The 14,735-nt window shown below is 36.5% G+C and overlaps 1 protein-coding gene across 6 annotated transcripts; it reads right to left on the bottom strand.

The window, feature by feature from the left end:
• Positions 1–1,708: 1,708 nt before the first annotated feature.
• On the bottom strand, positions 1,709–12,956 carry SDE3 (P-loop containing nucleoside triphosphate hydrolases superfamily protein). Of its 6 annotated transcripts, none has more exons than XM_088960632.1 (5): positions 12,515–12,956; positions 11,090–11,907; positions 10,815–10,988; positions 8,074–9,531; positions 1,709–2,149 (listed from the first exon to the last, which is right to left on the bottom strand). In XM_088960632.1, the coding sequence occupies exons 2-5, from the start codon at positions 11,867–11,869 to the stop codon at positions 1,925–1,927; spliced, it is 2,637 nt and encodes an 878-aa protein (XP_088816758.1). In that variant the 5' UTR covers positions 11,870–11,907; positions 12,515–12,956; the 3' UTR covers positions 1,709–1,924. The 6 variants fall into 6 exon arrangements, with proteins under 6 accessions (XP_088816758.1, XP_088816760.1, XP_088816761.1 ...); XM_088960634.1 differs by having other exon boundaries at positions 12,643–12,935; XM_088960635.1 differs by having other exon boundaries at positions 12,805–12,911.
• Between the last annotated feature and the right edge of the window lie 1,779 nt (positions 12,957–14,735).

Raw genomic sequence — 14,735 nt, 5'->3', positions numbered from 1 at the left:
GTTGTATGCTTGTACGTAAACCAAAACGAAATGCTTCTGTTTTGATGCTAATTGCAGAGAGATGGGTTCAAAGGGACTGTCGTTCCTCAAGATTACTTGGGTCTTAACAATTTTGCTTCTATGCTTTCCAGCACCTTCAATGGTTAAAACCCAGTTCACTGGTTGTTCATTCCAAGACATATTGACCTTCAGCCCTGCTTCAATTTTGGCAAAATCCCCACGGGTTCTTGCTGTAAAGCTGTTAATCAAGTGGTTAAAGCCGGATACAAATGCCTGTGTTCGATGATATCTTCCACTAATCCTCTCTTCAGTGCTCCAATTTCATTCCTAGTTTCCAACTGTCACATATTTGTACCTCCCTTGGCACAATGTCGAGGTAATGTTTGAACTCTCAGCTTTTCTTCACTTATTTTATTTGTTTGATCAGTAAATGCATTCACTTTCACATCAAATTCCAAGATTAACAGATGAAGCTTAATCATGGTGTTATTTGGTTAGAAGCTAAGGTTTTGATTTTGTTTAATCTAACTCATTTCCAGTTCCAACGCCGGCAGTTGTTCCGCCGGACACTAGCAAGGAGCCAATGCATCCTCTTCTTCCGCCTCCTCCTCTTCCAAAATTTGTTCCCCCTCCAATGCCCCCCGACGGTGTGCGAGCCTCCTCAAACTTGACTCAGGGAGAGAACATTACATCAGCCAGGAAAGAAGAGAACTTGAGCAAGAAAACCGGTCCAAATGGCAACATTAGCAAGATGAGTGATGATATTTCAATTTCATACGGAGGAGATAACATTAACGGTTGGTTGTATGGGAGATTGCTGTTGATTATAACCCTTCATGCACTCTTCCTTTGAAGTTGTCTTCTTTCTCCTTTCTTCATATATTTGTCATGTAATATGTAATCAAGTGGCTCTTGGATACATAGAAATGAATATGACACCAAAACTTGTGTAGTGCGAGACAACATCTGCTTCTCACACCCACCTCATAGCACATTGCAGCCAGTACATCGAAACATCTCTCATAGCTTGTACGTTGTCATTCATGGGAAGATGTTCCCAATGCATAGCTACAATGTGTTGTCATTCTCCTAAATGACTTTAAATTAGGTATAAAAGCATAAGAAATACACTAATTTAGTGTTAACTATGAATGTGGAATTGCATGTATACTTCAATTATTTCGTTAGTAGTTAATACTTCAAATAAATACTAATTGTAATGATCAATTATTTTTTTCCCTTTATTTTGATTTTCTTTCAAGGACCAGTAAAGGTGGAATTGCAGGCATACGTCAATTTTCATTCATGTTAATATGTTATGAACCCTTGAAAATCTGATTCAATATGACGTGTATCAACTATCAACCGTATCATTTCCATATTTTGAACTTTTGATTCCAATTTGTGCAAGGGATGAATCCAAAGTCCAAACTTTTCCCCGTTGTATATCTCCAACGTGGCACATTTAGGCCAATGGTCATTTGCCACATGGCAGAGAATATTTTTATTTTAAAATGTTAAAATATGCAATTTTACTTTCAGATACACAGGTTTACTGGCATACTTTCCAAATAGGAGATTACTGCACTGGGCCAATCACTCGGTACATTGGATGCAGCAATTATAGTAGATTGCTTTAAATGCAAAAACTAAGCCATGTTGGAGAAAGAATAAAGAAAAGACATACCTAGGTGGCAGGAGATCATAATTGAGGTTATTCCAGAAATGGATAATGAAATTTTATCTTTACCAATAAAAAAAATGTTCATCACTTGTAGACTTGTAGTGGGATGAGCCACAAAAAATGTTATGGTTCTCCCACAGATCTCAATTGTTTGTTCTTTGACATCTTTAGGACCAATTCAATGAACAAAGGATAGAAAGGGAGGTCCAAGAAAATAAAGAAATCTGTATTTGACAAAATTCACTTCCAACCATCTGACCATTCAGCTTCATCAGTGACGGGCTTTGGAACTGATTGGAAGGAATTATCAGCCCATTCTGCTTGATCGGAGGATTGGAAGTTATCTTCATCGTTCCAGTACTCCTTGGCAGGGTCCTCGTCATAATATTGCCTTTCTGGTAGAGGACAACCCTGATAAGAGTTATTGTCTGAGCAATACCATAAGAGCCTATTCCAATAAGGATCCTGCCAACATAAATGATTAAAATCAGCTAGAGCTTTCTCCTTTCATTAACAAGCTAGTAGGGCTTGTCTGAACTGAGCCTCAGCTGGATTTTGCTGACTGATAAGCTATGGCAAACATCAAGCTAGGCTTGTTTAGTTAGACGAGGCAGAGAAGTGGCTAATATCATTTACAAATAGTACAAATGCAGAGCACATAATATGTCCATATCTAGGGGCCCTATATATATATATATAACATTATCTACTGAACTTAGGCAACCTTGAATAATCAAAAACTTGGCAATCTGAGCCTAAGATTGTTTGCAAGGCTCATTGCCAACTCTATGGTTATCCATTTACACAAATGGACACTTAAACAGCCATTAGTATCAACTCTAATAAAATGCATCTTGTGAAACTACGAGATGTAGAATTTGGATCCTACTCCAGCCCATCTTATAACTCCTGTCTATCTTCCAGATACCATCCTTGGTTTCTGTTTTTTTTTTTGTTCTCTTAAAGAGTTTGGTTTCTTGTTCTGGAGGTATATTAGTAAAACCCAAAGAAAAAGCCACTAAAACTGTAAAAAAGGAGCATGCATGAAGAGGAAAAGGTCAAAATGCCAAATCGTGTTAGAAATGGAGCTCTGAAGACCATGTCAAATGGGGAAGATATTTGAATGAAGGAGAGGTAGAAGGCTAGAAATTTACAACAAAAAAAATGAAAATATCACTTTTGGAATCCCTGAATATTGAACCCATCAGATTTATTGCAGATTTATTTACACCCAGATTACCAAAAATCCAACAAATGTGACTGAAACATGGGGCAAAAGATCTACTATGATCGCTATGCAGAGTGTTCAACCACAGTCCACAGCATATCCTTGAAAGTGAAGTTTTGGCTGTACAATTGCCTTTATAGATTATAAGGTTGGTTAAAATGATTGCAACTGAACATTGAGATCAACTCCTCAACAGATCATGTGAATGAAGACCACGCTAATGATAAGCATATTCAACCACTTAGTTGATCATGCAACCAACACACGATCCATTCAACATGGAGGATGATAGGTTAAGCTTAATCAACTGATAATGACATGTGGAATACAACCATAACCTATGATTAATGACATGTGGAATACAATTATAACCCATCATCCTTGACAACAGACATGTGGAATACAATCATAACCTATGAACAAAGATGCTGACTGGTGACTTTAGCAGATCGCTGTGACTGATAATCATGATTGACGACACACGGTAGACCAAGAGGTGAGAGTGGGAGATATGCAAGAGAAGGAAACTTAACACAGCAAGGTGACATAAACTAGAGAATGTGGTTAAAAGTGAGGAGCTGAGCTGTAACTTGCAAAACACAGCCAATTATTGCTGGTTGAAGAGAGTTCGTATTACCAGGGCATGTGACTGATTGTCATGGGTTAAAGAAGGAACTGAAACTATTAGTACAACATATAGCTGATTAGAACTCATTGGAGAAAGAAATGAAAGTTGTTTATATGTGCCAAGTCTATTTAAATTTTAAACTAGAAGAAATTATGCAAACACCAAGTAGTCAAAATTGAATTAAAAGAACAATTATGCTACAGTGCAGTGCCTTGGCCTAGCCCCTTCTAGCCACCCTCTTCTTATACATATTCTCATTTTAGGGAACCAAGCCCTAGTAAAATTGAACTCTAGTTGCTACTTGTTTTACTAAACCATCTGCCAAATTATTGGTAGATCTAGAGGTCCAATGAAACATTGCATTCAGTATTTCAGTTCTTCTGCCATGTGTATGATTTCTCTCTACAATATAACAGTCCCTTCCACCACAAAAAATCTAGAAATCAAGTCCTTAGCCAGCCTTAAAACTTGTAATACTGCCAATAGTTCTGCTCTGGTCAAGTCCCAAATATAATTAGGTCCAAGATACAAAGAAATTTATCTCTGCATTGCTGTTTCTGAAAACTCAATGCCAGAATTTCTTGGGTTCCCCAAACTACAAGAACCAAAGTTTCTCTTGAGGGTATTAAGAGATTGAGGGTGCCATAGGTTGAAGGAGGTTTTCCTAGTTGTCATGGAATCTACCACATTCCACTAACTTCTTATAAATACATCCATGGTAAAAAGAGCAAAACTGTTCATGGTCATCCCATATGCTACCTTGATATGTTTTTAACTAGTGCTTCCTGTGAGATTTCTCTTTGAAGATTCTAGCATTCCTCTCTTCCCAAATACTCAACAAAACAGTTACTCTTGTCCATCTCCATAAAATTTTGCGTTTTTGGTGAAGAGAAGGACAAATAATTTTGATAAATGAAGTAAAATTTGTATTCATGAAGAGGGAAACCCACCCTCAGAAAGGCACGTACATGTTATCAGCTGTGCATGATAGAGACAAAGTGTACAGTATATCTTTTACTGTAAAACAATTAAGCAAAACTCTCATAAAAAACAATCCCCCCAACAGGAATAACAATGACAGAATTTAAAGTGCAGCAACTTTTTGTAACATCACCCGACCATATAGTGCTCTAATTTACCTAGAATTGTCTCCACAGGTGCTCTTTTTGAAAGATCCTGCTGTTATGTTACTTCCACAGGGACCAACAAACATCAAAAGGCACAAGCTTCCAAAGAAATCAGACTCTGACAGCTTGAGATGTCTTGAACAACTGGAAAGCTTGAGATGGCCACTAGGAAATCAGACTTTGTAAACCACTTGGCATCACCCAAGATGTCTTGAACAACTGGAAAAAATGCAACCAGACTCTGACAGAAATAGGGCATAACAGGAACAAATGCTCTATTCAGTCCCACTACCACAAAGGCCACAAAAGGAGGCCAAGGTCATGCCTCTAGCTACTAGGTGAGCTAAGGAAGGTATTTTGCCCAAGATACCTGTCTATAAGAAGAAAATTACCTTTATAATAGGGGCTTTCATTTTACAAATCCAAATCCAAGGAACATGATCATCTTTTATATTAGTCATGGAGTTATAGCAGGATTTCACTAAGAAGAGGCTTGAGTTCTCTGTTTGGGGGCTTCCTTCACATGAGTCGTGACCCCACTCAGTCCCTTGTTTGTCTTTTAATTAAAAGTATTGATTGCAATTACTCTTTTACCCCACATCTATGCTAACATGCCACGTCCAAACAGCCAAAGTTCTCTCTGACTTCTCCGCTTTCTACCACCATTCATCCATAGCTTCTGGCTCTGGGAGAATTATGGATAGCTGCTCTAGCATGTGATTCTTACAAGTATTCATCTTCACATAATACATTTTCCAGTAAAAAGTTCTAATTTTAGGAGGTACCAATCCTCTCCTAATAGCACTCACAGGGTAACCCAACTGGGATGGAACACCATGAGAGAGGGCAGAATAAAACAAGCCACAGGAGAAAGAACTTGAAGGGTATGGGTCCAAACCTGCTGCCCAGGGAAGAAAGATAAAGGAAAATCCCCTCCAAGGATTAGATAAGGTGCAAAATAGTTGAAATGAAACTGACCTGCTAATATTGCTCAGTTTCATTCTAATAGTAGTTGCTAGGGGCCATTGCTTGGTGCAAGGGTAAATAAAGGGCTGACAAGAATGAGAATGTGGTTTTGAATGTGAGAGTGCCTGCTTTGTGCAGGGAAAAAATGAAAAGAATACCAAACGTTAGGTTCTTATCCAGTATACCCCTCCCAAGACCCCAGATAGCTGGGGCCATCATTGGGTAATGGTCCTTTAACCGACCAAACAACTGGTTCATGTAATCTGTTGAGAAATCCAAATCATTTGGTTCACATAATGCAATGGCTTAGAGGAAGAAGACTGCTCTAGCATACCTATATATATATATATCTCGGCATTGCCATTCTTTCATTCTGTTGTCCTTTTTGATAAAATACTATGATAAAAGATAAGCATTAAAAGAATGTAGAATGATAAATATAAATGAGAAAACAATGATGCATGTAATGATAAAAAATCTACCAAACAATGTTGTTTTCTCTGTTTATCTCATTATCCTTTTGCTTTGGCACTCTGAGCCTGTTATATGCAAATCTCACCTAAAAGGGCTGAATTGTTTCAAAATGTAAGTGAAGAAACTGAAATAAGAAGAATCTACTTTCACAAAACATGGCTGATTTATTTCCTTTTCACCCCCCCTGTGGCTTAATAATCATCCAGAGGAACAATAGCAGTTTAACCACTACAAGTCTGCGATCATTTTCCTTATCTATTTAAAATAATTGGCCCCAAAGTTGTTAGCACAGTGCCATTGAACATTTATATAATGATAATGAGATCTGGATGGCTGATCTATGGTCCAAGCAAGGTTCAAAGTATTGAGACACACAATACATAAACTTTGTGTATTGGGCATTTTCAACTTCGATATTTGTGTTTTATCTTATTTGGTGATCTTGATAATTGCATAAAGGCTATGATTTGACATTTACTTTTATTTAATTGCATTCAAACCATCGAAAATCTTATATGTTGAGAATTGATAGGTCCAAAAATCGATACATATCATACAATACGCATTGATATGTTGCAATATTTTGAACCTTGGGTCCAAGACGATATTCATTCCTTGAAACCCAGCATTCTAGTGCAAACACTAGATGATCAGTAGGCTGAAGACCCTCTAGATGTTTTTTACAAGGATGTGGCTATGAAGGGGGAGCAGGGTGGGCGGGGAAATTGAAATGTCAATGACAAAATCCCATGATTTGCTTTAGTCAAATAACAGATAAAATGAATAAATCTTGAGTGATCAACTAAATTGGAAAGGCCATCCACTTTGAGGGCATAGATCCTTTATTATAATTTAACCTATATTCCCCAAACCTATGGTAGTTAGTGTTTAGCACTGGTCCAACTCCTGAGATTCTGTGTATGAACCAATTACCCAAGCATGCCATCCATGTTTATTGGTATAAGGCATTGGGATATGTATTTTTTACTGAAAAGAATAATGGTACTCTATTCTATTGCCTTCTGAATGCACACATGTCAAAATGAGATAAAGCACATATAACCCTACCCGATGTTCAGCAAAACTAGTTGCATGCTTGCCAAATTACATGAGCATGAGGTATGACTAAGCCATATTTTGATGATCCCAACTTCCTCTAAACTGTTGGACCACATCAAGCTAGGCATCTCTGGTTGCTTAGTTGTGCTGGTCGACTAATCTTTGTTAAGCACTGGCAATTAAAACCAAAAGAGGTAGTGCCACCACAGGGATTGATTGAATCCTCTTGGAAACCATCTGGATGACATTCAGTTGCTGCAGACTCTTCTCCTATGTATTTGGCTAGCTTAAATAAACTTTAGGCATGTAGCAACTACTCCAAGTTCTTTCATCCACCACGGTAGAAAAAGGTTAAAGCTCTCTTCATCCAGTGATAATCAACACATGTCCAGGAAGTCACAACTCCAATAAAATCCCACCTTCAAGCACATTTCACAGACATTATAACTCCTCACATTCAGGTTCCTTCTCTTGCACCTAAATTTCTTTAAACACTTAATCTACTACATGTCATCAGCCATGATCATCAGTCGCAATTATCCACCATTTATCATCAACCAAGATCTTCAATCATTAACCATCCAATACATGCCAATTATGTGGTTGACTAAGCAACCAATTCAGCGGTAGGCATTGTAGTACACTGTCTAAGCAACAAATTAAATAAAGGGGTAACAAGATAATAAGCTTCCCAATCTAGACTTATGATCATCAAGATCTTTTTCCAAATAGCTTAATCCCATTAAGGCCTATAACGATTTAACTAAGAACTTTCAGATCAACAGATGAAGGGGGAAAAATGCAAATTTCACATAACAATTCCTAGATAACTAACACATTCAGTAGGGCATAGTAAAAGAGCAGTAATTTTGCATAATGGGTACCAAGAGTAGAATACAAACAATACCTTACTGATAATGTGTGGATTTCCAATGATGACAAGCAAAGATTTAGCACGGGTAATGGCAACATTAAACCTCCTTGGATTGCTAAGGAATCCCAGACAGTGCATTTTGTCAAAATCATTGTGTTTGATAGTTGACCTGACAGTAGATATAATTATGACCTGCTTTTCTTGTCCCTGAAATTGTTCAACACTCCCAACCTTTACTTCAGGCATATCCAAATTCTCGAGGGTTTTCTTTAATTTGAGTACTTGTTTGCGGTAAGGTGTTATTACTCCAATATCTGCCTCAGTTAGATCATCACTTGCTGTCAGCTTCTTGATAATCTCGACTACCTTGCTTGCCTCAAAGCGATTAAACCATGATGGATTATTACCTTCCCTTTCATCACATCCTTGAATTCCTATGAACAGAACAGGGAATTCTCTGTTAGGAAGAATTTCCATCCATGCATTGGTAGAGGGAGATATCTCTTCTTTACAAGCAATCAATTCTCCATTGTAGAAAAGCTTTGAAGGAAGATCCAGGATTGATGGGTGGCACCGATAGTTTCTCACCAACTTTGTGACAAAACTTTCATCCTCATTACAGTAAAATTCACACTCAAAAATCCGTAGCAGGAAAGATTTTCCTAATCCATAAGTATCTGCATCTTTGGAGTATATAACAGGACCCAGTTGCATTGGGTCTCCAGCCAAAACAACAACTGTTTCCCTATGGCAAAGATTTGCAATGGGGATCATGGTCTCTGGCTCAGAGGCTTGGCCAGCCTCATCCAGAAATATATGAGAGAAATGGCCTCGTCGGATGCCTTCTCCATAAAGGAGAGAAGCACTCATGTATGTGGATATGATGATTCTATATCGTAGTAAAGCCTTGAGAGGTGGACATTTAAAGATAAACTCCTCAAAGAAGCAAAATTGTATCTTATCAGGATCAATGTCCTCATAGGGACGGCTACTTGCATTAAGCCTAAATACTTCACTCTCACGAACTTGAGCAACCTCATTACTGATGAGCTTATCTAATATATGATCTGCTGCACTATTTGAGGCTGCACACACAAGAATCCGTGCATCTTTTCTCGTTGTATAAATCTGTAACGTTGCTTCAACAAGTGTCATTGTTTTACCAGTACCTGGTGGCCCATGGATTACATAAGGCGGGACACCTTTGCACTGCAGTATCATTTCAATTGAAAACATTTGCTCCTCATTGAGATTCTGGGTTAAAGGCACCATTGGGGTTGTTTTGATTGTTCTCCTTTTACAGAATGAAGTTGGGAAAAGGAGATTGGTCTCTAAACTTTCCGCTGCTTCAACAGCCTGATATAGCCTTCTCATATTCACCCTATTGTATGTGAATGTGACAGTATACAGGTTTCCATCACGGTGATGATCATGAAACTCCTTAGCAAACTTCAAAAACACTTCATCAGCCTCAACACGGTGGATGAACCCCTGCAAAATGCACATAAATAATAGAAATCGGAAAATCAGTCATTTGTGACTTGTATAAGTGCATGGTACTAAATGGTTGTTGTGCTTAGCAAGGATCCAGGTACAGCCTAACAGGGTATACGTGTATTGCATACAGTGGTCATAATACATGAAATTCATATTCAGATACTGCCAAATGGGGATCTTTATTGAAACTTGAAAGTACTTATATTTAGAAAGAAAAAGATACAGTATATCACTGAAATTGCCTTGAATGGATGTTTATACATAATTATAAACTTATAGTATTATAAGCATAATATAAGAAATCATGCTAAGGATACAAGTCAAGAATGAAGCATATGATACATGTCAAAGGAGGGAGGAGCAAAAATTTCAAGTAATGATGCATCCCATAAGGATCAACTAACTTTTATTTATCATGTAAAGACATTTCTCCAAGATTAGCTAGATGGGCACAATTATCTCATCTGTTATATTCTAAATTTCTAACCTAGGCACAAAATAAATTTATGTAAGTTCCAAAATAAGCATATAATTTAAAGTTAGAGCTATAGTGGTAGCAACATGTTAGGCAGTGCTACATTTGTGCCAAAATTACCACAAATTATTGGTGACATGGTACCAACCCATCCCTCTAACCTGAACTATCTGTAATTTCATAAGGAAAAAAAATATCCTTTTTTGTTCTTGAACCCACCGACCAGGGGAGGGGGTCAGTAAGTGGATGCAAGCATGTGTGAGTGTGCCTATGGATGGGTGGATGCTTGACTCAGCTCTAGTTTAGTACATAACAAGTCAGCCCATTGGTAACTGTAGTTATAATTATCCAATCACACCAACTTTTGACCTTGGAGATATCCTTTTGATGAACCATTAAGTTTTGTTCCCAAAGCACTTCAGCATGAATGGCTTCTGAAGCAGAAATAGATACTATACTTCTTTTCAATTCCCTGACACAAGTTGATTAGTGATACAGTTATATTAAAACATAAAAATGCATTTTATTTACCATATCTCTCGATCCAGATAAAAAACTCTTGAATATTATCAAATCGTTAGGTTTTTACAACATAGCGGTAGCAGTTGTATTATCCATTAAATAGCTACTAGCATCACATATTGGTTTTCAAGGTATTACAACCAAAACACATTTTCCTTTGCTTGCTTTTGTTTTCTTTCTGTGTATTTGTGTTTATGTGTGTGTGTATTGGGTTGGTGGGGAGAGAAGATAATGTAATTCTCAATGAAAAGACACCTTTCTTGAAGAAACATTCACAGACCTGGTATGGAGGAGTAGAATTGTCTGAATTTTCAGAGGCAAGCTTGGCAAAAACAAAATCCCCATAGACCAATGAAGGCCTTCTTTCAGCCAGTCCAGGGACCTCAAGAGCCAAGAATTGGGACCCCTTCTTCTTCATTGTGACAAACTCCATGTCATAGGCCCTCATTTCTTCCTGAAGAAAAAAAAAATTAGTGCAAAAAGTAAAAGATACTGCTGATATTTCCTAATGAGTATTAACGGTTACTTCCAAAATTAGCAATAAAAAACAGTTACCTCCAAATGTATTTCTTCCATAACCAGTAATGTACTGAAGTAATCAGCATAATTCCCCTTCCTTAAGCCTTCTCCAATTACCCCGGGAACCCGCTTTTTCTCTATCAACTCCCTAACATCCTTTGGAATTTCATATTGGCAAAGTCTTTTTTTAGGATATTTTGCCATTGCCCTTGCAGGGCGAGAACCTGGCACATACTCATTCACAGTTAACTGTCTTCTCCTTGGAATTCTTGAATATGGCATCTCTGAAGTTAGAGACTGTGAAATCTTGTCTTCGGCCAATAAGAAAACGACCCGTTCTATCCTGTCATCCCCCACATCAAAATGCACAACTGTTGTGTGCAAACCAATGTCCTTGGGTTTACATGATAGCCATATTGTTAGAGTCTGGCCTGGCTGTAGGACTCTATCCTGCAAAGAAGTTGATTCCAAGAACCCAGGTATGGCCTCCACACCTGAACTGGTTGAAGGGGGTTTCATTAATGACAGGGTGTATGAGTCCTCAGGATTTGAGCAAAAAATCTTAACTCCCCAAAGTTCAACTGGTTCAGAGGTGGTATTATTTATTGTAATTGAATCCGAAACTGTTTCTCCCACAAGAATTGATCTAGGCTTCCCATGGAGAAAAGAAAATGGGACAGAAATAATGACTGGGCCCTCTTCAGTTGGATTGTAACTGCATACTGATTTATCATCCTCGAAATCAATGAATCCAATTTCTCCCTTGTCTCCAATAACAGAGCATTCCTCATCCCAATCATTCTGGATACTACCCATCACTAAATTGATTTTGGAACTAACCGAGTGCTTCACACCTAATTAAATTCCAATAACAATCAGTATATGTTTCTTAATTCATGCCAATGCACAACAGGATTATTGCAAACAAACAAAAACAATTCAACTAAAACCAGCCCCAAAGAAATTACTGGAGCTACATTGGCTCCACAAAGAAAGACTTAATCAATACAGAAAAAAGCAAGAATTGTAGTTAAAGCAAACGACAGTATAAGATAAATAAATAAATAAATAAATAAACTAGACAAGCAACTCCGACATAACAATAGCTGATTAAAAGAGATAGGGAAACAGAAATTAAAAATGAGAAACTAACGTACAGAAAAGAGCAGCAATTCCAAGCACAGAAGTTCATCAGATTAAGGTCGTTAGATTAGCATTCATTTGTTGACCAAAATCACGTGATTAAAAAGGAAACAGATCATTTCAAATATTCACACAATAAAAAGTAAAAGCCCATTAGAAAGTGGGGAATATATAAAAAAACAATCGGAAATTCATCTATACATAAGATTCAGTATAAGAGACATCAACCAGAGATTGGCGAAAAGAAGGTTGAAAGCAGGAGAAAGAAAATGGCAGCAAAGAAGGGAAGAGATAAAAATGCCAGAAACCAAGACGTACCCACACCTTTGATCAAACCCCAGTACCACAACCTAACAAAGAGAAAGAAGGATGGGCAATGCAGATAAGGAGAACGTGAGTAATTGAAGGTGATAGTTTAATAAATTTCCATTTAAACTTAAACTCACTCCAGACCGGAAGAGTGAAATAGTGGGGGCAGAGGGTGTGTTTGTATTTTCTTCCAAACCCAAAGGAACCAACCAATCAAATAGAGAAGCTCAAAAGGGCAATTGCAACATTGTGAGTCGGAAAATCGCTTCAGGTAAAGGACCACAAGACTTCTGTATGACCTTTGGCTAGTTTCCGGTCATCATACTCGCCGTAGTGATTGGACTCTGGAGTAGTGCAAGCATTCGAAAAGAGTTTGGTTGCATACTGCAAATTGCATACATGATGATACAACAACACTACCACGAGTAAAGAGGGGACACATTAGAGAGGCAATGATACGATGTATCTGCACCAGCCTTGAATCATTGGATAATCCAATATTTTGGACTCCAATGACACATGCCACACAACCATGAATACCACCTCGTGTATTATTGTCAGTGGAGCCACCTATCGGGAATATCTGACGACTGACGGTTAAGTTCTCTTGTGCAAAAGGCTTTATAATCGTGGAATATGGGGCGATTGCAGTTCTGTTGGGGGCCCATTGTATTTGATTTGATATTAATTTAAGTGTATGATTCAACTTCAATTAGATATACAAATGACCATGAATTGGGACTCACTCACCCCATTCTATTTTAAGTTTTAACATTCATTTATTTTTTATTTGATAGAAAATTTTCAATAATTATTAAATCAATTAATAATATATTTTAAACATTCACTGAATAACTTTCAATTATAATGCATAGATTAAGATTTTAAGTATTTAGTTAAATAACAAAATATTTAACATAGCTAGATTTTAAATAGTTAAAATAGAAAAATTATGCATTAATAGCACTATAAGTTTATGGACTATTAAATTCAACAAGTAATTAATATTTTAAAATTTAAATAATGATATTATTTCAATAAGTAAATAATATTGTAAATAACTAATTTCATTTATACCAATTAATAATTCTAGAAAATAACTTTTAAAAATTAATGTTTATCAATAATAATTTTAAAACTTAAACTATATTTATTATATATTTATATAGACTAATATTAATATTTATTGTATTTCAGTAATTATTTATTGTTTTCTGTGATAAATATATTTTCAATAATTACTTATAAATCTATTTTTGTTTTTTTTTATTTAATAGAATGTTTTCAATAATTATTGGAGTTTAAACTACTAATATTTAGCTTTTTAAATTTAATTTATTGTGTAATTTTGCTATAAATTTTTAATAATTATTGGAGATTAAACTATTATTCACGGGTTGGTTCAGCTTAGTTGTAAGTTGTTTGGCCAACCAAATTGACCTGGTTAGGTTGGGGAGTTGGTCACTTAGGTTATATTGGTTTGGGTCAATTTTCAATTTGGTTGGTCGGTTCAAAAGATTTAAACTTAAAATTTTAAATTTAAAAATTAAGTTAAATTAAAAAAGAATTACAATGGCATTATTAAAAAATAAATTAAAAAATTAAATTTATGATATAAAATACTTTAGCCTAGGAAATATTGGAATTTCCCACTTTCCTGTATTAAAAATATATATTTAAAATATAAAATATTAATATATATTTATGGTCAGGTTATTCGATTTTAGTCAGTTTATAAATTGCCAAAGCAAAATTAATCCAACCCATTCGGGTTAGGAAATCGTTGAACCAAAACCAATTGGAAATACTAGATATCAGTTTGGTCAGTTTCATTAATTTGATTAAGAATGGCAGCAGGGTGAGGTGGGGACGAGGAGCCTCTCCTCATCCCCGTCTCTATGGGGATCCCCAATCCCCGTGATTCTTTATAATGGCAACCATTATTTTTTTGTTTTTGTTTTTATTTAAAAATATAAATAAGATAATTAAAATTTACAATCCTATTAGAAAAGATTCAAACATATTCAACCATATTTTTGAAAATATTAACATATAAAACATATGTATACATATATACATATATAAACATATATTAGCGGAAACCCCATGGGATGGGGATCGGGGTAGGGAGTGCTTTCCCCATCCCCATGTCTTCCCCACCAATGAGGATGAAAAGTTTCCCATCTCCGTTCCTACAAGGGAAAGTCATCCCCATCCGCCCCATTCGAGG

Source organism: Nelumbo lutea, chromosome 1 (assembly GCF_056320005.1).
Source record: "Nelumbo lutea isolate HS-2025 chromosome 1, American lotus-T2T, whole genome shotgun sequence".
Taxonomy (NCBI): Eukaryota; Viridiplantae; Streptophyta; class Magnoliopsida; order Proteales; family Nelumbonaceae; genus Nelumbo; species Nelumbo lutea.
This window is presented reverse-complemented; position numbering and strand designations above follow the sequence as displayed.